Source organism: Dermochelys coriacea, chromosome 1 (genome assembly GCF_009764565.3).
Source record: "Dermochelys coriacea isolate rDerCor1 chromosome 1, rDerCor1.pri.v4, whole genome shotgun sequence".
NCBI lineage: Eukaryota > Metazoa > Chordata > Testudines > Dermochelyidae > Dermochelys > Dermochelys coriacea.
The window spans coordinates 257,601,132-257,625,715 of NC_050068.2; the positions used below are offsets into that span (position 1 = coordinate 257,601,132).

The 24,584-nt window shown below is 42.0% G+C and overlaps 1 protein-coding gene across 1 annotated transcript in view; it reads right to left on the reverse strand.

Annotated features, from left to right (window-relative positions):
• The window catches only part of MYH9 (myosin heavy chain 9), a 92,757-nt gene that overhangs the window by 57,276 nt on the left and 10,897 nt on the right, over positions 1–24,584 (reverse strand). Inside the window, 2 exon segments of the mRNA XM_038386686.2 lie at positions 9,138–9,294; positions 16,405–16,757. Coding sequence (XP_038242614.2) covers positions 9,138–9,294; positions 16,405–16,737 — 490 coding nt within the window. The 5' untranslated portion in view covers positions 16,738–16,757.

Here is a 24,584-nt window from a genome sequence, read left to right on the forward strand (position 1 = left end):
TAGGGACAGAAGACTCAAATGCTGTGCTGAGCCACAGAAAGTAGGAACCTAGCAGAAGGCCAAAAAGAGTTAAATTGCTACAAAAGCAGCAGCTCTTAGAAGTTGCTCCACTTTAAGAGGCACTTGCTCTAAATTCCAGGATGTTGCATATTCCATACAACCCTCTGATTTTTCTTGCATAACCACGGCCAAAGTCAAACTTCAGTTGCCAGAAGTAGAAGCATCCATTTTCTTGGAGGCCCACCTCCCACATCTCCAAAACTAGTGGAACATGCAAGTTACTCATACTGGGTAACAACTTCAATTGCTTACTATAAGGTAATTGCCTGAAAAGCAGATTCTTTTTCTAAGTCACTCCTCTGAATTACATATTTACTAAGTAAACCATTAGTCTAATTGCAGCAACAATTCTGTTCTTTAGACCAGCTGGCAAAAATATTTCTATCTAAGCTTTATTTAGTTCTTATTACCACAGTAATAATAACCTCAGAGTACTTGCAAAGTAATCTCAAGGATCCAGAAAGTACAGTCTTCAAATTCAAGGTGTACAATAATACTCTAACTGCATATTACATACATTTCTTTTTTTGCCTATGCAAAAAAGAACCATTCTTAACCTCTGTAGTCCCCAGATAGAGTGCATTTAGGTTGGTTCCAGGATCTGAAAGCATTCGCACAAAAATATCAAGCCAAAAGTTGATTTTTACAAGGAGATGTATGTAAAAATCCTCAATGAAACATTGTACTGTGAGATAGCAAATGGACTGTATGAGTTCTGGGACTGCTTTTGCATATGCTAGTACAATGGGCAAGTGGCTATAACCTCAGCTCAGGTGGTTTTGTTTTGGAGGATTTGGGGGTGTGAAGGAAGAGAAATCAGAAGGCTAGAACAGAACATTCAGTTTATGCTAAGCATCTTAGTTACAGAACATCCTAAAAGGCCTTTATCACCCACTTCCTCTGCATGAGGAACTCAGATTTTGAGCCTGTACATCTCCATAAAAGGAGAAGTAATATAGCTTTCACACAACGGTGACATCATCTTTTCAGCTAAGAGGAAGTGTATCTGAAAGGCAATGGCTTGGCTTGCAATCCCCAGCCTATAGCTGTCTCATTAAGGCAAAAAGCTTAACCATTGCTAAATGGTACCACCCACCTCCTAACCATGGAACATAACGTCTGGCAGAAGAGAGGCCAGATAAAATGCCTAGTCTTCTTGGTTTCCATTACTAAATGCTCCTCTGACACTGCTGCTAGTGCATGCAGTCCAATTTAAGCAACTGACAGGCTAACCAAATGAGGGGATTGAGCTGAAGTGAGAGCGCGAGACTGATTTAGCCTTAAAATGAAAAGGTTTGATCCATGAAGCACTTCAGTCCTTCACCCTCCCCTCACACATCTGATTTTACCATGTAGTCTTATTACAGCTTTTCCCCCCCCACACACAGAGCAGGCTGCTTTAGGGCTCTACCCAGTGGCCTTATCTACACTTGCATTTTATTTCAAATTTCTCCCCACAGCCACTCCATTGGTGTGAGTGTCAGCACAGCCCGACCAGTAGTATTTGAACATGCATGCCATCTAGCCATGCTGCAAGCAGGGTTAGAAGCACTGTGGTTAAAAAGCCAGCAGGCAGTCTATCACATCACTCCAACTGGGAAAAAACTTGGAAGTAAAATGTTAGCGTAGACAGTCAAAATCCAAGATCTGAAACCAGAATTAATATGAAGGTGACCTTGGACTGGGATAGCAACAGAACTTCTAGGAATGGACAAGGGAAGAATCACCTGAAGTCAAGTCTCAGCGTCATGCTATCTGAAGCAGAAAGATTTGTACGAAAGTTAAATATACACAAGTTGTTCCATCTATTGACGGAAACATCTAAGCTTATTTCCCCCAGACATTCTTGGACCAGATCCCCTCCTCCAACATTCCATGCCTGAACCTGGAAACAAGAAAATGCGAAAATAAAAGGTTTCTACCTGCAATTTTAGGTTACACAAATGTTTGGGGAGTTCTGAAAGGAAAAAAAAAAAAAGTATGCATGCTCCTGTTCTCATGGTGCCAATACCATATTCAGCAGAGGGGCTGACAGTCTGGGCTAAAGTGCTGCAAACTGGCTAAAAGTACTTCAGCTTTGGTTTATAAGAACCAACCAAAAGGTGCATAGTAAGCAGCACAAAGCAAATGGGTAAAGGATTTTCTATGTTCTTTGCTCAAATAGAAATGGTGTTTCAAAGCAAAAAGACACTTGCAAATTGGTTACTATTCCTGTGTGCAATCTGAGAGAAGACATTCCCCTATAAAAAAAAAATCAAACTATGGAAATCAAAAGCTACATTAATCTTATCACCCAATTCACATGTAGACACCACTGAAAAGAAACATTCTGTATGACAAGCAACCAAAAACTTAATAATGCCTCTTGCTTTGTATTATTGTAGAGCCCTGCACAAATTGCCAAAGAAATCACTGGTAGTTTTCCTTCCATTTTAGTGGGAATTTAACTGGACCCTTCCATGCTGTTAAAAAAACCAAACCCACACACAACAACTAAAACCCTACACTCAGTCTCCCATAACCCACAGTTCTGCTGCCACATCTAGCAACTGAACCGCTATGTAGCTGGTGGAGAACCAGTTCAGATATTTACTGCATAGCAGTCGCCAAGCGTTAAGCATCCAGGGACATACAAGGGGCAGAGCTCTTAGGGGAGCAGATAGTTCCGCACATACAAGTTTGACACAAAAGATGAAATGCTGGTTGGGTCAGTCCAGTCAAACTGAGCAAAACCAGAAAAGCAAAAAACTGTTTACTCAAATTTAGGAAATATGTAAACATCTGAGAATTATAAACTAAGTAAAAAGAATGAGGAGTACTTGTGGCACCTTAGAGACTAACAAATTTGAGCATAAGCTTTCGTGGGCTAAAACTCACTTCATTGGATGCATACAGTGGAAAATACAGTAGGAAGATCACACACAGAGAAAACATGAAAAAAATAGGTGTTGCCATACACACTATAAGGAGTGTGATCAATTAAGGTAAGCTATTATCAGCAGGAGGAAAAAAACCTTTTGTAGTGAAAATCAGGATGGCTCATTTCCAACAGTTGACAAGAAGGTGCGAGTAATAGTGCTGGGGAGGGGGGGAATAAGCATGGGGAAATAGTTTTACTTTGTGTAATGACCCATCCACACCCAGTCTTTGTTCAAGCCTAATTTAGTGGTGTCCAGTTTGAAAATTAATTTCAATTCATCAGTCTCTCGTTGGAGTCTGCAATTCATGCTCAAACTCTACAGTATCAGACCAAGGGGACTTGATATTTCCTATGAAATGTGGCAACCAGGAAAGGGCCTCTGTGAAGAGCATCAATCTCCCTTCCCAGAGAGGGATAAGGGTGTTAATACACCGGACCCTCACTAGAACATGGGATTTGTGATCCATGTGTGGTACTGCGTTAACATAGGGACTGCATTAAAATGAATTGAAATTAAACTAATTAAATTTGGGATCCATGGCTGCGACCACATTATATGCAAATTGGCGCTATATAGACATGTGTTCTAGCGAGGGTCCGGTGTATTGAGTTTAAACACTTGTGATTCAATTAATCAATTTATTCAAATCCATGGAGCAGTCGCTACAGTATTTTCTCTCTCAAACTCTAGAAGTGCCACATGTAACATAAGAGTAACATTACTTGATCAGTTTAGTTCTCCAATCCAGTTTGGCAGGCTATTTTTCCCCACCCACTTTGTGCCTCTTAGTGAGCCATATGCAACAGTGTCCTCTTTAAAAGGAAGCTTCTGCACAGCTCTGATAAGACTCCCTATAGAATCTAAAGAGGTTACATATACTTCTAAACTAGAACCTAAAGTTGTCCTAGTGCAGAATATCTAGGGGCATTCCTCCCCTTAAGGTAAAATTTTATTTGCATCTGAAACTTCAGTACTTCAGGAAATGTTTACATTACTAAACACGTCCATGACAGTGAACATCAATTGACTCTTGTTCACACTACCAGGCAAAATAAAAAAAAAAAAAAATTGCAATGTAGATGTTCCCATTTGGGCTCTGAGACCCAGGGAAGGGGATGGCTCTCAGAGCCCAAGCAGGAACATCTACATTGCTATTTATACATTTAGCCCCGTTGCAAAAGCCTGAATCAGTTGACCTAGGCTCTAATACTAATTGCCATGGGTTTGGTTTTTTATGCAGTGCAGATGTACCCTTGGATATTCCAGTCCCTTTAGCCCTTAGATTGGCTAGCTCCCAAGTGACTACCAGCAGTAAACTGGCTATTTAAAAATCACTGAGGGCTAATCTATGGAAATCAAGGAGCATTTAATATGCTCCATATTTTTAAGATTTGTCTCAGCGATCAATTGTTGGGTTTTTAGCAGTGGATTGGACATGTGGGAAACAGACTCTCCCTGCTACTTGTTCTGCCTGCTGAAGTGAGACAAGCTGGCAGGGAGGGAATAGACACAGAGCCAGACCTGAGAGGTGCATTAGGAACAAAAAGCAGCAGCACTCTTCTAGGGAGAAGTTTTGAAGAAGCCATTAGGGACTAATTGTACTCCCTGTTGACCCCAAATGTTGTTGCCAAGGTTTAGTGTGACATTTCAACAGCCATTTTGTGAGGTTTAGACATTGGTGTCATGTCTGGACAGTCTAGCCCTACATCAGTATTTCATAGAGAAGATTCTTCACCAGCATCTTGAGCAGGTGAACAAAGCTTCCCAACTAGCTTGAACTGACTCCATTCTAACAGCTCTGAAATGACTTTTCCAAATAGATCTACTGAAGATGCTACACTCAATTGTTTAGAGATTTGAGGATAAAAGAATTTATACAGACACCCTTTTATGCACATCTGCTGCATTAGAGTAATGCTATGCATGCTTAAGACCTCTCCATATAAAACCATTATCCTTCAACTCTTCACTGCAATAAAGCCACTTCCTCTGAAAGAGCGGCAACGAGTCCTGTGGCACCTTATAGACTAACAGACATATTAGAGCATAAGCTTTCGTGGGTGAATGCCCATCTCGTCTGATTCATCCGATGAAGTGGGTATTCACCCATGAAAGCTTATGCTCCAATACTTCTGTTAGCCTATAAGGTGCCACAGGGCTCTTTGCCACTCTTTCAGATCCAGACTAACATGGCTACCCCTCTGATACTTGCTCTGAAAGCATTCAAACCCTTAGGTACTCAAGGTTCCAGACATCAGGAGAATTAAAGCACTTAGGCACCCTGGGTATTTCACTCCCACACACAAATATGGTAACTATTACACAGGAGGATTTCCAAAGTTTGTCCACAAGAGCAGAATTCTGAGGTCCCCTCAAGGCCCCATAACAGTAGACTGGGGATAAAAACAGTACCACTTTAAATATGGCAAATTTTCCACAATGCCTCTAGGTCACAGCAGTGCTCTGGATTAAGTTTCCCACAAGCAACTTAATCCTATTGAACTATAATATAGGCACTGGTGCACCTTTGGTAAGGGGGCCTCGACAGCAGCCTGCCAGAATGCCCAGTTCTGAAAGGTAGTGCATCAGATTGAACACAAAACAAAGGGTTAAACAATTTCTGGATTAGTTTAAATCAGAATAAAAGCAATCCTTCTATCCCAACCCCTAAATCTGAACAGGCTGCTTATTAAGATACTATAAACTCAGTGAAACCAAAAAAATCCAGAATCCAAACAAATTTACATATAGGGTTTCTGCTTTATCAGCTCAAGAGGTAACTGTACTCCATTCGGAGTTAACAGCTTGCTATCTCTCTCTAAAAGCATTTATACCATGAATGATTCCCTGCATATTGGACCCTGAAAGGAGAAAGGGGCACAGCCATTAATCCTGAATGTCTCCAGTCCTTGCAGAGCACTGAGCTCTTTCATCTTCTGTTCTCAGTGTAGATTCCTCCCATACCACTGGCTGCTGCATCAAACCTCCCCCACAAGCTAATCAAAATGGGAGAAAGCCAAATAGGAATGTTTTCCATTGCCCAGGAGGCTGGCTGGGACCAGAAACTTTACAACAGCCCTCCACCCTCTCCCCCAATAGCAAAACCCCAGTGTCATCCCTACAGTTTAGTGTTTCTGCCATTTGGTATCTTGAAAAAGGAGACTGTTGCTTTAGCGTTACTTTGCTGCCAATACATACACTTTACAAGACACTGAAACCCACACTCAGAGCCCACTAAAACCTTGTTAAATAGATAGTGTGGTCACAGCCAGCTAGCCCATCAGTTGGGAATGATTTCCAAACCCAGCAAGTGCACAGAGGAGGGTGGTTATAGGCCATAGTTATTCTGGACTAGATAAAGAGGACCTGGCGCAATCAGCTAGTTGGACAAGACTGCCATATTCGTCATGTAGTTAGATTTATTGTGGGAAAGGGGCAACAGCTGAGAGCTTTTGCCTCAGGGCAGAAAAGTAACCCTCTTTCTTCCTCCACCTGTTACCTCTTCCCTTACACCAGGCAAGGTAAATACTTAAGCAGAGCTCAACACTCCCTCCCAGTGCTAAGGAAACAGACAGACGATCATCCTTTAGCTTTGTGCAGTGAAACAATGCAAGTCTGAGATTTCTGGGTTTCAGACAGTTAACACTATCAAAATCAGGAAGCAAGATGAGGAGAAATACTAGTGACCATTTGGTTACAAACCACCACATGCAAGGAAACTTCACCCATCACTAAGCGGTTCTCCACAGAACTAACTTGTGTAACTGGCAGAGATTCTATACAGGATGCTTGCTCTACATCCTTCAAGCGGTTTCGCTGTTAGTATAATCAGAGGAAGCCTCTTGTCTTCCAGAATCCTGTTACAATAGCATCAAAGGAATTGCCTCCATTGTTGCACAGAAGTGAAGGTGCTTCCCACAAACTGGAAACTCTGCTAGGACAAGTCAGTAGCTTGTTTAAAGAAAACAGCTGTTGGCACTGTTGCTGATAAGGAGTAGGCAGAGAAGAGAAGGAAGCAATAGAGGAAGTGAACTGGAGATAAGAAGTTTATGGGTAGTCATGCTACCATGTAGTGAATAGAAGGCACATTTGTCCTGTCATTTGTGCAAGTTTAGAAATTCCTTTGTTTAAAAGAGGAAATGAGGTTTCTTAAAGGACATGTTCCAGGCAGTGTTCTCTGGATGCAGCAAAGCCGTTTTAGAGTGACGGCTAGGAAAGATATTTGTATTTCTCAGCAGGGAATCATGCTCTTTAACAAGAAGCACTGCCTTCCTACTCCTGGAAGTCATTGCCACCCTGCTTCCACTACTCTATGACCTGCCTACACTATTCCAGAAAGCAGCTTTTCCACTTCACCTTGAGTTATCAGTCATGCCAAATCTCCTGTGGGGCTGTACTCCAGCAGCCTTTGTTGGCGTTCCTCCCTCCACCTACAAGTCTTGTTGAGTCATTGATCTGGGCACAAGGAAGCAGTTTCTTCCTGTTCCCTTTCCCTCCACGCTATCCTCCTGTTATAGCTCCACTATGCTGGAGAGTTTCTGAGAAATGGAAGTCATTAACTGTCAAGCTACGCAAGTAAGGCCCTACCAAAATTCACAGCTGTGAAAAACGCGTCATGGACCATGAAATCTGATCTTGTGAACCTTTACCATACACTATACAGATTTCACAGGGGAGAACAGGATTTTCTCAAACTGGGGGTCCCAACCCAAATGGGAGGCACAAGGTTATTGTGGGGGCGGTCAAGGTATTGCCAGCTTTACTCCGGCACTGCCTACAGAGCTGGATGGCCGGAGAGTAGCAACTGCTGGCCAGGTACCCAGCTCAGAAGGCAGTGCCCTTCCAGCAGCAGCACAGAAGTAAGGGTGGTGATGCCATATTATACCATCCTTACTTCTGCACAGCTGCTGGAGGCAGCACTGCCTTCAGAGCTGGGCTTCCAGCCAGCAGCCACCACTTTTCGGCTGTCCATCTCTGAAGGCAAGCGCCGCCTCTAGCAGCAGTGCAGAAATAAGGGAGGCAATACTGCAACCCCCCTACAACGTTATGACCCCCCCGCCCCACCCCATCACAACTCGCTTCTGGGTCAGGACCCCTACAGTTACAAAACCATAAAATTTCAGATTTAAATGTCTGAAATAATGAAATTTACAATTTTTAAAATCCTATGATTGTGAAATTGATCAAAAATGGACTGAGAATTTGGTAGGGCCTTAGACATAAGACCAAATAACTGGAAACTGACCAAACAGAATTTTCTTCAAAAACAGAAGGAGATACAAGTTCTGCCCCCCTAGGGGAAGTGACAGATTTTTAATAGTGAACAGTTGCTTACAAGATGGGGGAGTTTCAGTCTCAACCCTACCATGCTGTCTTATCCCAAAGTGTCATTATTTCAGACTGTCCGCCATCTGCCTTAGGCATTTCTTGTAGCTTTGCTACTTCTGCTTGCATAATCCAGATACCAAGACAGGAAGAGACAGAATAGAGCTAACTCTATATACATCTGGGCATTCCACAGGATTCCCCAACTGCAAGCTTTGATTCTCTAAAAGGAGATCGCCTTACTGAGAGGTGGGATGCATACAGGATCTTCAGAGCTTTACATAAAGGATCCCCAAGTGACACCGAGAAATCCACTGGCAGTTTATCAGGAACCCATAAACCACATCTGGTTTTGCATTAAATTCTTTATATCTGATAACACTATGTATGCATTCTGCTAAGTATAATCAGGAAACTATTCTGGTCAATGTATTTTTTTAAATTTATGAAAAGCCAATACATTGTGTAGTACTAGCAAATAAGTATTTATCCTCCTTGACAGGATAGAACTTGATTGGTTTTTCATTGCGTGAAAGCTCAGTGTTGATCAGCACTCTACATCAAAGTTTCAGACCACACACTGCTCCCAGCACCAAAAACAGCTCTAGATTTGTCCTCTGTGAATTTCAATGGTTTTATTATAAGCGTACACACACACACACCCTTCTAAGAAGGGGGACAGGAAGTTGCACTGCCTAGTGACTCCTCTACACAACACATCCTCAGAAAGCTTTGCTGTCTTTTCCAGTAAGTCCTCCCACTAGGTCTTGAATATCATTTTGACTTCAAGATCTCACTAAAAAAAGTCACTGTCCCATAGTTAGCACTCACCTTGCATCATACTCCTGTAGGCAGTGTCTGTGATTGCGTATATGTGAGGAGGCATCTCATGCCTCTTTTTGCCTTTGTACATCTCCACAATCTCCTCGGAATATATGGGCAGGTTCTTGTAGGGATTTATAACCACACAGAAAAGGCCTGAGTAGGTCTGCAGAGAAAAGACATCAGTTAATAGTAGTTAGAGTAAGACAAATATCTTTGTTCTTTTAAGCCCCTTTGAGAGGTTCTACTGGGGCAGTGAAGAGACATAGGCAGGCACAAGTCAATACTAGAAACTGGGCAACAGCTCACACCAAGTTTACCAGTATGGCACACTGCCTCCTTCAAGCTACCCTACTAGGTACTCCATGCTATCAGGATGCTATTGTGCAGCAACTGATCTATACTGGCTAGCTCATTCCAGTTAACTACAGGGGCCATCAAAACTAGTTTCCCTGGCTTTCAGAGATCTGAAGTTTAAACCAAGTCTACACTTGACTGTAGAAAACTTCTCCCAGAAGCTTCGGAGCACATTTTATTGTGCACTAGCTCATATTTGTAAAGCCTGCTTACTATATTTGTCCAGAGTATAACTGAGATCCCCGTGATAAGCTACACAAGGGAACAAGCATCTTTAAGCTGAAGTAGGGACAAGTAGTAATGTGTTGCATTAAGCACCATGGGCAGGGAGGTATGCATTTTTCTGAATATATCACAGGACACCTATTAACATGCATATGGTCCCCCTGTTCAAATACACCAGTTCTTAAGTAGAGCTATCCTTTGCCAAGAAGGGTGAAGTACAGAAGTCATTCTATCAAACTGATGTTCAGCTGGAAAGAAGGCATACATTTTTAACATTGAGTAATTAACCACTGGAACAATTTACCCAGGCTCATGGTAAATTCTCTATCATTGACAATTTTAAATCAAGATTAGATTTTTTTTTTAATTATTTTTTTAAAAAAAGATCTGTTCTAGGAATTTTGGGGATGTTCTATGGCCTGTATTATACAAGAGGTCAGACTAGACCATCACAATGGTCCTTTCTGGCTTTAGAATCTATGGCCACTGTTTGGTTAGGATCCTACAAAGTTGCTCGTTTCCAAAAGAATTCCCAGTACAGGAGTCACCAAGGATTTACTTTCAGCGGTTTCCCCCATTAAAGTTGCTGTAAAAAATTGACAGGCAGTACACTTCTCTAGATAGGAGAAAGGGAAGGGGTAGGAGATGGGGAGAGGCCCTCCATACTAAATCGCTGAAGGAGTGCCCAGTAATCTTTGGATTATTTGGTGGACAGCCGATATTTCCTCCTGATCCCTTTGTTCAAAACAAGGCTGATTCAGAAGTCGAGCCAAAATTGGTTTCTGAGAGGAAATATTTTGAGGCATCACTTTAGTTCATTCACATACAAGCCACAAGCTTGTCTGGGCCTTTAAAACAAGAGAATCACAAGTCCAACGTAGTTTGGACTTGATCAACATGTAAAACTGTTTTGGAGTCTCCCATTTTAACAATAAGGGAATACTTGCCACCATCACTAGCATCCATCACACCAAACCCAAATTTTGGAATTTAGTTTCAACTGGCTTTAATCCTGCAGAGTTCTGAGGCAAGACAAATGTCCAGACACTTTTGCTGCAATTTTAAGAGACCTGAGAAAGACAGGTGCCAAGACAAGAGGAAGAGAGACAGTATTACAGGTTTGTTAGTACCCACGTCTCAGAATGCACTTTTTAATTGGAAAGAGCATTTTGGACAGAATGAAGAATGTATTCTTAGATATTTTAAGAATCCAAACTTTGCTCCTGAGGTTTGTAGTCGCTCAAAGAGCGTATAGATTTTGTTGGCATGCGTTTGCTTCATAAGGCCACTCTCTCATCCTCTCTGAAATGCTACAAGAATAGAGTGCACATGGCACATTCTACATCTTACACTTCCCCCACTTTCTCAAAGAAAACTGTTTTGGTGTAGTAAAGAGTCCTTTACTCTAAGCACAAGAGGCATTTGATCAGATTTAGCCTCTTCAGATAGATCACAGTGAAGATTAGACAACTGGCAATTAGAAGGGTGGAGATAGCATCCGTTACACAGTTTATGGTCATAACCCTGATTTTCTGGATGTTGCTTTCATTTTTAATAAATTAGCCCTACTTGTGTGTCAGATTCAGGACAAAGATGTTCAGGCATGCAATTTTAATCCCATACCCCATCAGTGGGCATCCACATCCATTTTCACATGGCTATAATGGAAGTCTGTGTGCCAATTAGACACCCTGCCCTGCACCCAAGGAAAGTATGCCAACCAAGTTTTCTTGTGTGTATGGAGGTGGTTTCAGAATTAGTCTTGCATTGGAGGACACTAGACATATTGCACACTCTAAAGAATAGTTTCCAAAAGAGAAGACCCCAATATTATTGAAGCATCTCTCCAAGATGGGATCCTACCAAAGGAGTTAGTTAAATTTAGCTATCTGATGGGTTAGTAGTTCAATGTTAAAAGGTACATTTTAGTGAGCTGACTTAGCCAAGTGGGTTGCTCTGCTACAGTAATACCAGCAGACATTGGCCCTGATTCTCTGCAATGTCCAATATATTGTTTGGACATAGAAACTAGAGAGCTGGCATGGCTCCCAGATGCAAGTGGAAGATAATAGGCCCCATTATGCTCTACTTTCCTCCAATGGTGTAAGGTCTGTTGCATACCTTACACCAATGGTGGATCAGATGCAGTGAAGCTCTGTTCCACTACACCTGCCCACAGAATGCCCCCGGCACACCTTTTCTTTTCCCCTAATACCAGGTGTGGCTGATGCAGCAAGCCACCATGCTGTTAAGGGACAAGTTATAGTCTAACTGGAACTTTCACAGTTTTTCTGGAGTTCAAAGAGATGTTATATTGTAAACTATGCTGCTGCTTTTCTTGTGAATATGCACTGTTGCTTATAGTCACTATATAGCTATTGTAAACAGAAATAGATTAGAAGAGAATATGCCTGTTAGTCTCCCCCAATAAGGAAACATACTTCTGGAGACAAACTTTCCAGACTGTTTGGAAGAGGTACTAATAAGTTAGGGAGGCAGCAATTTAATAGTTTGTTTTGTTTTGTTGCGGGAAGGGGTAAACAAAAAAAGTGAAGTGGCAGCAAGTAAGGCTGAAAGATTCAGCTATGGATTTAGAGTCTGCTTGTGCCTGTATTAGTACAGCTTCCTATGGAGGAGTGTAAGCTGGTGAAGCAGGACTGCCCATATTCCAGGAATAGCCTGGAGGTCTGAAGCTGGATGGGAGCAGTCTGCAGCACAGGGAGACCAGCAGTTAGCAACAAAAAGAACATGAATGCCATCAGACCAGTGAAGCCATGCAGCAAAGAGAAGCTTGTCGTCTCCTCCTTCCATCACCACTACCAATTGGGATTGGGGGCGGGGGGAGGAGAGAGACCCACCTAAGGGCAGTCTTTTGCAGAGCAAAAAGAAAAGGAGTACTTGTGGCACCTTAGAGACTAACAAATTTATTAGAGCATAAGCTTTCGTGAGCTACAGCTCACTTCATCGGATGCATTTGGTGGAAAAAACAGAGGAGAGATGCAGAGCAGTAATTCTCCAAGGCAATAGTTAATTTTATCCCTTTAAGTATTTGAGGCTCAAGGAAGAGATACTTATTACACAGCTCTACCAATGCACATCCCTCCTAATCTGCAGCCTCACAGTTATCTCACTCACTTTGCTACTCCACTGAGTCTGCCAGCCTTACCAAGGAGTTCAAAAGTCATCTTAGTCTCTTTGGGAATGTCAATTTAAATTTTCATTTGTGCCCCAGTCTAGGAACTGAACCCAAGTTTCCAGAGATTAAAGGCTAATGCACAAACATGACACCTAACAAGTTGTCTCCACTGCAGCTCTGCTTTGCTTCAGACATCACTACCCAATATTATAGTTCTGGACTTAAACCTCACTGGTGTTTTGATTGATGCAAAGGGCAGACTACAATCGGGTTTACTCTTTAGCAGTTAATCTACTCCTGTCAGCCTTGCAGAGATAGTGTAAGCATGTTTGACTCAGGAGACAACAGTTTAGGCAGGAAAAAAGTTTTTCCCAGGGTCTAGGCTCTGCTGATGTGGTTGCTGGACTGGATACTTGTAAGGTTCTGGATTTACATTCTGCTCTGGACCCAGGACGCACACTTAAGGTGAGCAGTGAGTTACCAAGATGAGCCAGAGAACATGCTTAGTACAGGAAGGGTTAAAGTCAAACTCACTTCAGAGAATGAAAGCTGATAATCACAACCATCAGCAAAGTCATCTAAAACCAATCATCACTGTAGAAACAAATCTCTTCAGTCTGACATTGATTTGCTGTTTCCAAGTTCCTGAAAGGTCTGCCACTCCCTGAACAAATATTTTAGGGTATATCTACACTGCCCACGTCCCAGCAGGACTGCAGCAGTGCTGTGACAGAGCAGCGTAGTCACGCTTTATTGCCAGGGGAGAGCTCCCCCGGCAATAAAAAAAACACCAAACGAGGGGTGGAAGCTTTATCGCCAGGAGCACGGCTCCCAGTGTTAAAGAGTTGTCTATATTGGCTCTTTTCAGCACAAACTTTTGTCGGTGGGGGTGGGGGGGGTGTTTTCACACCCCTGAACAACTAAAGTTTTAGTGCTGAAAGTGGCAATGTGGACACAGCCTCAGAGTCTCCACTGTAAACCTAGTTTCAAGCTTTCCCATCCCCCTTCAGAGGAAGGATAGGGGAAACACCCCTTCCCCCCTACAACTTCTCAGAAACAGAGCCCCCACCCACAGGAAGAGGCAGAAGCCAAGAACACTGTGTTGTGTTTATGACCTTTCCAGAGATCTTTATGCCAGAGATAGTTTGTGTTTGCTCTCTTCCTGTCAAGATTAGTGCCCAGCTGCTGTCCAGTGGAAGGATTTTAGCTCTTCACCTTAATCTCCTGACTCACTGGGGAGAGCTGCTGGCCAATCTGATCAGCTCACTTCACTAATGGGCAGACTCATGTTTTTGGATGGATTGGTAGGACCAAGTTTCGCTCTTGCATAACGCATTACTAGTTAGGTTTAAGAGGAAAAATCTCACTTCTACAAATACCCTTTGTGAAACTGGTTATATTTCAATTTGTTACGCCTATGGATCATGTGACCACCTGTCCAATGCATCACTGAGGGGACATCTCAACACCTGTGAAATGGCAGCCTATTGCAAGGCAAGTGAAATATTTAACTCACTTAACTTGACTACCTACCACTAGTTTTAAGACTTGTTAATTTAATTTAGGAGGGAAATATTATCTAGGATACATACGATCCATTTACATTTTATTTTAAAATTTAATAGCTTTATTAGGAAGGGAAAATATACCCATTTCTCAACAGTACAAGGCACAAGTACTGCTTTGATTCTGAGCTGCACGGCTCAGAAGTCACAGCCTGGGGAGGTCGAGGCAGCTGTGGTTACATACAGCTACCAATCAGCTATTCAGCAACCTAGAACAACAAAATGTACTGAGCTCCAGCCAACACCTCCTCATCATGCCCCCTGACATCAGGCAGGGAGAAGGCTGGCATGGAGCTTTTACACCAGTTCTATACCTTGAAGAACCCCCACTCCAAAAATGGTATTCTGTAGCAGCTGCCTATGTCCCCCTGTACCTCTGAAGTGGCCACAGCATCAGCCAGAAGGGAACCAAAGACTCTAGGTTAGGATCGTATTACCTAGAACAGTGGTTTTCAGACTCTCAATTTGCTGATCCCTAAACAATTTCAAATGGAGGTGCGGACTCCTGTGGAAATCCGAGACGGTCTACGGTTGCCCTGGGGTCCGAGGACCACAGGTTGAAAACCATTAACCTCGAAGCTGGCAGTTCAAAGGAGGAGTTCTTACAGAGGTACAGGTGGGAATGAAGATGCGCCATTTGCTGCCCTAGATTAGATTGCTTATCTCTGCTAATGGCTACAGAGACCATTTTTGTCTTGCCACAGAAGTGGTGAGGAAGAGGACTAGGCCTCTTTGAGTGATTAAGTAGCAGGTATCTGAGAGAGACTATGGGAGATGTATTGTTAGAAACATGCTCTGACATTTGGAGAGATCAGACAAGATACACAAGAGGTATGAATGTTACTAGTGTTCAGAAAAAAAAACAGTAATCTAGATTTTCTTTAGAACTACAGTAACATTAGCATCCTCAATAAGTCATTGGGCAGCAGACATAACACACTAAAGAATCTACTTCACATTGCCTAGAGAAACTGAACATCAGGACTTCCTAATAATATCTCCTGTTATTCCAGCTCTGACCATTCTGCTATCATTCTGTATTGTCAAATAAGGACTAGGCTAGAACCAAACAAAATAGGAACAAAATTTCTCCAGAGGTAATCAGCCAGTGAATTAAAGAGCACATTACCACTGAGCCTAGTTCATCCTGTGGCCCTTGACAGCCTCTGCTTTAAACATGGACTTAAGAAATAGACTTGTGTGCAGTTTGATACAAGTCACATTAACAGTGACATCTGAACAGAAACTACAGAACCAATGCAGATTCCAAATCCTTATCCTCTAGCATGCCCCCTTTGGGCACATGTAAACAGTGAGCCTGGCTCTTGTACCTTATTTCTTATGATTGTGCATGACTCATCTACAGGCATCGCTGTCATTTCCATGGCAACAACCCAATAAAAGGATTATGCTGCTCTTGTAAATTTTGGTGAGAGAGGGAAGAGAATAGAACCTGGCAGTTCAGATAGCCATCTCTCATTTCATCCACAGAAAGACACTGTTCTGGGGTACAGGATGTTTGTTACTGGAGAGGGCACATGTGCTAAAAACCTGAAACTCAGAGGGAGTTTAGAGCCAGCTTGGCATTAGCATTCCCTTCCATTGAGGTTCCAGATGTGGGAAAAAGCCAGCCAGATGTTAGGTATCCATCCAAAATGGGGTTTTGTTATTATTTAGTACTGTTTTAATCAGCCTTCCTGTTTACTGCTTTCCAAAGTCTTTTTCTAGCCAAAAACAAAAGTTAATGATATTCAAAACATACTCCAAACAACGACACTCAAATGCCAAAGTCCAACCATTTCACCACAGCATTCCCTGAAATCCATTCTACCCGGGGAGAATTGTGGGGCTAAAGAAGCAGCAGTGTCACATAAGAGTTTCATATGGGGCAGTGTAAGGTTAACTATGTATGTTTGGGAGAAGTTGGTTGCAGCAAGTTTACATGGAATCTTCATAAAAGTCTTTCCCCCCAATACAGAAGATTGTTACTTACATAGATGAGCCCTGAGTAGTATCTCTCCTTCAAGTTGTGCAGCACAGAAGCCTCATTCAGGCAGGTCAGCTCTGCCATATCTTCCACTTTAGAGAATTTGGGTGGATTCATCTTCTGGATGTCATCTTTGTTTATTCTCACTTTCTTTCCATTTTCTGCCAGCTCCACAATGGCCTCATCTCCCACTTCCTCCTTCAGACTGGCCGCCTCAAACCCATTCTTCTCCGATGGAACCCACACCAGTTTCTTGGCTGCCCAGTCAGCCTGAGCCAGGGGGTTGTTGATGAGGTTTTTGTCCACGTAAAGGTACTTATCAACGTCTTTTTGAGCCATGGTGATTTATAATAAGGGACCTGCCAGAACAAAAAAAGAAGTCAAGTTTTTAGAATTTAAGCAGCATTATGAACTCTTAGAGGCTAATGGACTCTATGCTGGCTTAGGTCCCTGGCTATCAGGGCCTCCCCCACCTTAAGTTTATTTCAGTAATTACAGGTGGTTTGCTGGAATTACACAGGGTTTCTTTTCCTAAAATGAGAGGAAAAGAACAGACTGCTGAAACATTGTAAGTATTTAGCATTTGGAAAATATGTATTTTCTATTAACTTGTTTTTTGCCAGGGAAACTGAAATTAAACTTGTAAACATGTTAGACAATTTGGAAGCAACAATCCCTATAGTAACTTACTAAAATACCTAGATAACTACTTGTTTCGCATTGTAGTTAAGATCAGATTTCTTGACTAATATCACCACTATCTAGGCTGTTGACAATTCACTGCAGAATAGTTTTAACCAAACTTTTTAGCTCTCTCCTCACTCCCCCTCCATTTTGAAGTTTTTCGGGTATTTCCTGGTTCACTGAAAATGTGATATTTGATGTACTTCAGCATTTACAAATGCCATGGATTGCCTGGGTTGAGCTGTCAGTTACCCTTTATTCCCTGAAGATATCCCTAAATGTCCCAAGATACATTTTAAGAAGAGAATTTAAAAGATGGATTAAGAATACATCAAGTACTCCCCATAACCAGATTATGGTACATACCCAACACAAATCTGGGCTTAACTCTGTTTATTTGTGCTCTGTAGGTCATCCTTACAGGAAACTACTGTTGAAGATGTTGGTTATCAGGGTACAGAACCTTTCTGGGTTAAGAAATATTATGGTCACTACCTTGTTTAAAGATCATCATCATGTTTTTATAGCAGTGACATAACTGAGGCCTAGTGATGGAGAGATCACTGACATTGCATCAGGGAGAACGTTGGGGATTTCTAGGAGTGTGTATAAAACAAAGCAATTTGGATTTAATCTTTCATCAAAACTCAGAAATGCTTCCGCCAAGAGGCTTCTGGTTCCTAAAATGGGATTTATGAAAGGCACCGTTTGGTTGGTGAATCAAGATTCTAGTGCACTTCATGCACCAGGGCTCATTAAATCAAAGCAAGTCAGACACTTCACAAAAACACCAAAAGCCTTACCCCTTAGAATCGGTGCTCACCAACTTGTCAGTCACTTAACTCATTCAGATTTTGTGCAACTGTCAGAATTTTCAGTTAGCCAGAAAAGAGAAGACAAAAAGGAGAAGAGGCAGGATGGTCTGTGCATGCAATAGGAGGCTGTCAAATACTGTTACAACAGTTCCTCTTCAAGTATATAAACAAAGCTTGCAAAGCCAACTAGGCAGCATTCTGGCACAGCAGAGTTTCCCAAAGAGACAACAGGAATAAGAGCTTCACGGCAGAAGCAATCTGGCCCCAACATGCATTGGGATCATCTTAAAGCCTAGCATCCCAGCATTAGGCACATATAACAGCAAGAGACATCTGGAAAAATGCCAGCTATAGTACAGATCAGCACTGAGGCCCAATCCAGCAATGTGCGCGCATGCAGGGAAATTCCTTTTATCAAATGGATAACTGTACTCTTGCTTTGTACTGAATGCTGTACTTGTTCCTGCTCTGCAAGTTTTGTAGCCATCAATAAGGATCAAGTAGTCCACATATAGCAATATCACTTGAACTCTGATTTAAAAATCTACATCTTAGACCATGAATGCAAGGAATTAAACAAGCTTGTTTTAAGAACACACTTGAGTCTAGAAGACTAAGTAGACACAAGCAGGGCCCTTGTGATTTGATAGTATTTTAGGTGCATTTCTGCAGCAAGACAGGTACAACCTGCAGTAGGGGCACCAAGGAGACATCCCATTACATCCACTGTTGGCTAGACAACAGCAGGAGCAAAGTAATCCTACAGTGCTTGGACAGCGTACACCTGTAAATGAGGCCACCACTAAAATGAGAGCAAGCTGTCATTCCATTCTAGAACTATACCACTCTCCAGGACATCTGGCCTGAGCAAATACACAGAAAGGGGAAAGGAAGTCCAGGATCTTTTAAGAATGGGATGGTGATTCAGCATGAGATCTTGCAAATCTCAGGTGGCCTTGCATATTTGCTAGACTGTAGGCCAGCCAAAGGGTTAAAGAGAGAAAAAAGGAACTAAAACGTTCATTGTGTTCATGATCATATCAGGTTTGGCAAGGCAACAGATGTATTCTAACCTCTATTACACAGCTTCCTGCAAATGCAACTCCCAAGAATTTAACCAGTTGCCTTTTTTGGCTATAATCAAGCAGGACACCAGAGGCTGAGTACTTCAGCTAAATTAGGATTCCTCAGGAAATGATAAAACTGAACATAATTAAACTATCTGAAGAGCTCTACATTCAGCCTAAAATACATATTCCTGAATCCCTTTTCACTCAGAACATACATTTGGTACAGTCTGGAGATTTTTCTGCCGCACATTTTGGAGGTAGAGATGAACACCTTTTGGCTTGGAAATAGGACTACAGGTCAAAAGACACCTCACCCAGGTATGGACCCTTTCACAACCAATGAAGAAGATAGCCACATTAAGGAATCAAAATCCTTATTTCAGGGTTTCTCCTCCTCCATCTCACACACAGTAAGATAAGTAAGTAAGATAAGTAACACTCTTCAGTAGCGAGAGATGGTTAGAGTATACAATACCATTTGATAACTAGCCCTCCTAGCCCATGGCTTCAGTATGTACAATACACTTCTGCCTCCATCAGTCATTCCAAATTGTGCATTGTGCAGAAGGGGCATGTAGAAAAATTAGGCCTCCTGGAATAGCCATATTACTCACACAATACAGAAATTAATCTGATGGCCAAACTAGGAGCAAATCCATTCCTGTGCTGGTGCTAACACTAGTGCCAGGATTAAGAGGAGGTAGTTTACACCTCTGATTCCAGGGCAACCCTTAGCACTGCCCTACCTTGTGCTTCCTACCACAACTATGGGGCTCACAGTAGGAGGGAATTGCCTAAACAGAGGACTGCCTGAGTCACATCACCTACTGCCCCCAATCCAATCCTTCACTGCTCCAACCTGCTTCGGACGAGCACCACAATACCTCCTGCACCTGGGACCTCTGTGGCTATGTCTACACTACCGCGGTAAATCGACCTACGCAATGCAACTCCAGCTATGTGAATAATGTAGTTGGAGTTGACGTACCTTAGGTTGAGTTACCATGGGGTCTACACTGCAGGGGGTCGACTTATACTCTACCCTCTACGGGAAGAGTATAAGGTATAAGGGTCGACTGGAGAGCAATCTTCTGTCGATTTGGCAGGTCAATAGTCCTGCTAAATTGACAGTCAGTGGATTGATCTCAGAGCATCAATTCCTGCTGTAGTGTAGACATAGCCTGTGATAATGCAGAGGTCTCCTGGGCTAGTGTTATTCCTTGGGAGCCTTAAGCTCCCAAGCTCTTCGCAGTGGTGAGGCCATGGGCCAAAAAAATTCAGAATTACCCAAGTGTCTGCAAGACTGACAAGAGCAGAAGATCCTAGTTCAGAAAGGGATGCAATTATTGAAGCTAGCTATGTACAAGTACCCAATGAACTTCAATACTAAGAAATCCTATACATGGCTGAATATGAAAGATATGAAACTTTATATATTCATGAGCATGGCTATCACAACATTCTGCTGTGACTATAGGCTGATTTCCACATTCTGAATCCTCTTTGCAACAGAAGCTGATCTGGTAATTAGAGAGAGTGTCACAGGCAGTCAGGTTTAAAAGCCAAACAATTAATGGTTGTGGGAAAGACACCATCTAGTAGTGTTGCTCTGCAAGTGGCTTGTCTACACCCAAAACAAATTACTGAGCAAACATGATTGTGTGAGGCATGGACACCTATACATGTATATTGGGCGATAGTTCAGATGAGGGGATTATTGTGCTGTTTGTTGCAATACAGCCTATAGACAACAAAGTGTCATGATCAAGATTTTTTTTTTTTTTTTTTGGAGTTTAAAAATCCTCCTTCCTAGTGTTTTCAGAAATGGTACAGATCTATTAACACAGCAGTTCCCAAACAGTGGTCCATAGTAGTCTGGAGAGCTGGTTAGTCAAGTGTTTGCTTTCTTTTATCCAGGTGTCAAATCACACTGAAAGTTACAAACACATTATTTTCCATGTAAGTAGTTGTGTGACCACCACAAGGATGTGGTGCAATTTCAAGCGGAGAAGTGGTCTCCACGGTCATGAAGGGAGGGGAGATGCCCACAAGAAAGGAGGGTAGTCCACACTATGAAACAAAAGTATGAGAACCCTGTATTTATGTACTTCCTTCCAGATTCTTTTGAGCTAGGGTAACCAGACAGCAAATGTGAAAAATCGGGACGGGGCAGGGCGTAATAGTAGCCTATATAAGAAAAAGAACCCATAATCAGGACTGTCCCTATAAAATCGGGACATCTGGTCACCCTGTTCTGAGCTGACTGAACCAATCATTGCTTTTTAATTAAGACACTATCTGTCCCCCTTAGGAACTAGGAGGAAACATGCATTTGTCTCTTAAACACTTGGGTCTACATGGGAATCACACATACTGAAGTTTACTTTAGGCTCTGTATACATTACCACTTACCATGGTACAACTTACATGGCTTGGGGTGTGAACAAGCCACCCCTGGAGCAAAGTAAGTTGCACTGACCTAACAATGTTGTCCACACCAGCGCTTGGCAGGAGAGCTACTGCTACCCACAGGGGCTGTAGTAATTAAGTTGACCGGAGAGCTCTCCCCCACTGGCTTAGTGCATCTGCACTAGTGGTGCTACAGTGATGCAGTAAGCTCTGTAGTGTTGCCATAGGTTTAGTCTTCCCATGGATTTCCAGCTTTAGGGTTTGAGAGTTAAGGAGGTTCTCTTCCCCACAGTCCTTTACTCCAGTAGGACTATCAGGTACCAATAAAGCAATTCTACAAATTGAAATTCACCTTGGCCAACCTGAAAAAGATCTAAAAGTTACCCCCTTGCTGAAAGCCATTGCCTCTAAGTTTCAGAGCTAAGAACTGTTTTGAGATCTTTCAAAGAAGCCAGCATTATCTGTTTGTAATTTAATCTTCCGGAACTATTTGCATTACCCCCACTCCCCCAGTGTTTACTTTGTCAGCAGCCACAGAATTGTTATTTTTGGGATTGAGCTATTGCTCACCAAGATGGACTTGGACTACACTAAACTACCTAGGTAAAAGCAGAAGTAAAGTTAGACTGAAAATAATCAAAGCACTAACAGGAGTTTTGCATCAGATTTACTATAGTACTTGGAGTGCTGGTTAAACAGCTAGTATTAAACCAGGAGACTTCTGGTCTGAGTCTTCCAAAGCTTTCACTAACTGGAGATTCCCAGACCAGTCCCATAGGTGCTAAAACAACATTTCTAGGGAAAGTATTTACCATGGTGAGGCAGATTTGTCTCCTCTCTTATTGGAGAATAGCAAATAAAGGGTAAGAGGTTGGTCTTGTAGTGCAAGTCTTGGACTGGGACCAGTTCCTGGATTTGTCACAGATCTCCTGCGTGGCCTTAGGAAGGTCACATGTACATCAGCTCTTTATCTGTAAAATGGGAATACTACTTTCCTACTTTAGAGCCTTATCAGGATAACTTCATTCATGTTTGCGAGGTGTGCTGATATGGGGCCATAGAATACCTAGACAGAAGTAGTGTAGTGTCTAAAAAAGCTCACTTAACAGATCAATGTACATGCTCATGATTCGAGCTTGTACTTCCCTTTGTACATGCAGGAATGATTTGTCTGGAAGCTTACCTTTTGATAAATTTAATAGCGTCTTACTAGATGAATCAGAAAATTTAATGGAAAATTATCCTGATAGGTGTGTTTAGTGACCTTTATGCCAGCATTGTAGAGACAAGATTAGAAAGAGGGGAAAACGAAGATTAGCTTGTTTTAGGCAAATGTCACTGTCTGAACAAAAAGAAAAGGAGTACTTGTGGCACCTTAGAGACTAAAATTTATTAGAGCTGCTCTAATAAATTTGTTAGTCTCTAAGGTGCCACAAGTACTCCTTTTCTTTTTGCGAATACAGACTAACACGGCTGCTACTCTGAAAACTGTCTGAACAGACTCACTTTGTGTATGCAATTCACATTTTTAAGTTGTTCATATATTTGAACAAAGTTCACAAATGCAAGTCATCAGTTCTTAGTTGAATTGGTCTACAAACTACTCTGTAGTTACAACCCACTAAATACATCAGCTTAGGACCTTCCATCAAGAAGGGCAAACTCCATGTCTTGTTGGCATGACAAGACTGTCATTAGAGAACTAGTTTTACTGGCTGATGAAGATACAATTCAACCACAGCTAAAAATCTCTTCCCAATGGGAGAACTTGGATACTCTGCTAATGTAGAATCTTTAAAGAATCTGACTTTAAATAGCCTGGCTGATGTGAAACATTCATCAATAGACATGATAGGAGTCCCATTCAAATATATGATCCGAGCAGTCTGTTCTTGCCTCAGTTCTGCTGATAGAACTATTTCTCCATCCCCAGACATCTGAGCACAGTTTGTCAAAACCAACCCCTAAAAGATAACCATATTTAAGAGATCTAATTATATAGCAGATGATGCCAAACTGGAAAGTGCAGTATGTAGGTTAAGCAAGTGGTGAGAGTGTTAAAATGCATCATGTGACTATGAACTGAAAGCACTTTCTTGCAAGACTGCAGCATCTACTATTCATTGTGAATGTTCCTCTGAATTTGCTAACAGGTTTCAGAGTAGCAGCTGTGTTAGTCTGTATTCGCAAAAAAGAAAAGGAGTACTTGCTAAGGAACTGTTTGGCCTCAGATCCTTAGGACTGATTACTACAGGCAAAGAGGACCCGATGGCTAAGTGAGTGGGAAGATGAACAAGGGAAGAGCAAAAACAAGGTTATACCCTAGTTTGTAGATAGGATTGTAGCTTGAAACCTGAGTTATCACTGAAGAAGCTACGTTTAGTATTTCATGTCTGTTCCTAGGAGAACAATTTTCTGGATCCAACTACTAGCCCATCAAATCCATATGCTCGATTATACAGCCTGATGCTACAGACAAAGCCAAAAGTCACAGTGCACTCAGTCAACTGTCTAATGCTGTAGAGCACAGTGGGGGTGGGGGCAGGAATTCCACCCTGACTCTACTACACAGCCTCCTTAGAATTTAAGAGGTTCTTCATGTTATTTGTAGTACTGTACATTAAGTGCAAGGTACAGAATTAATATGTGCCCCTCTGCCCATGAGAAAAAGTAATCCAGAAACTTTAAGGGCATTTTGGTATCACATATTCAGCTGGATAGAGTACAGGAGGATGGGGCAATAAATGTGAGGTATCAAGAATCTTAGTGACAACAGGTTAAAAGGAGTTGGACTAACTGGAGGAGAGGGTTAAATTAAACACTGATGAGAAATTTTAAGTTCTTGGGTCCAAATATGGCAACTTCAAGACACTGAACCATTCCTACCCAGCTGGAAAATTAGTTCATTTCATATGTGCATTACCTGTTTTATACAATGTTTAGGTAGTGAATGGCAAACTGGATTCAGGAAGTGAATAGTCATGTCCAGAAAAGAGACTTTTCTACCTTCTCTCTGTACCATGCAACAAGGAATTTCTCCGATATGTAAATCTGAACTAGTCGATTGTCAAGGTCAATCATGAGATAGAAAGACAAGAGTTAGTGTGTATCTTACAGGTTCCCTTGAAAGGTCTCCAGCAGGTATTTTCAGAATGGTGAATATGGGATACATGCTTTTGGATGACCACATTTAGAATTCTCTTAATTT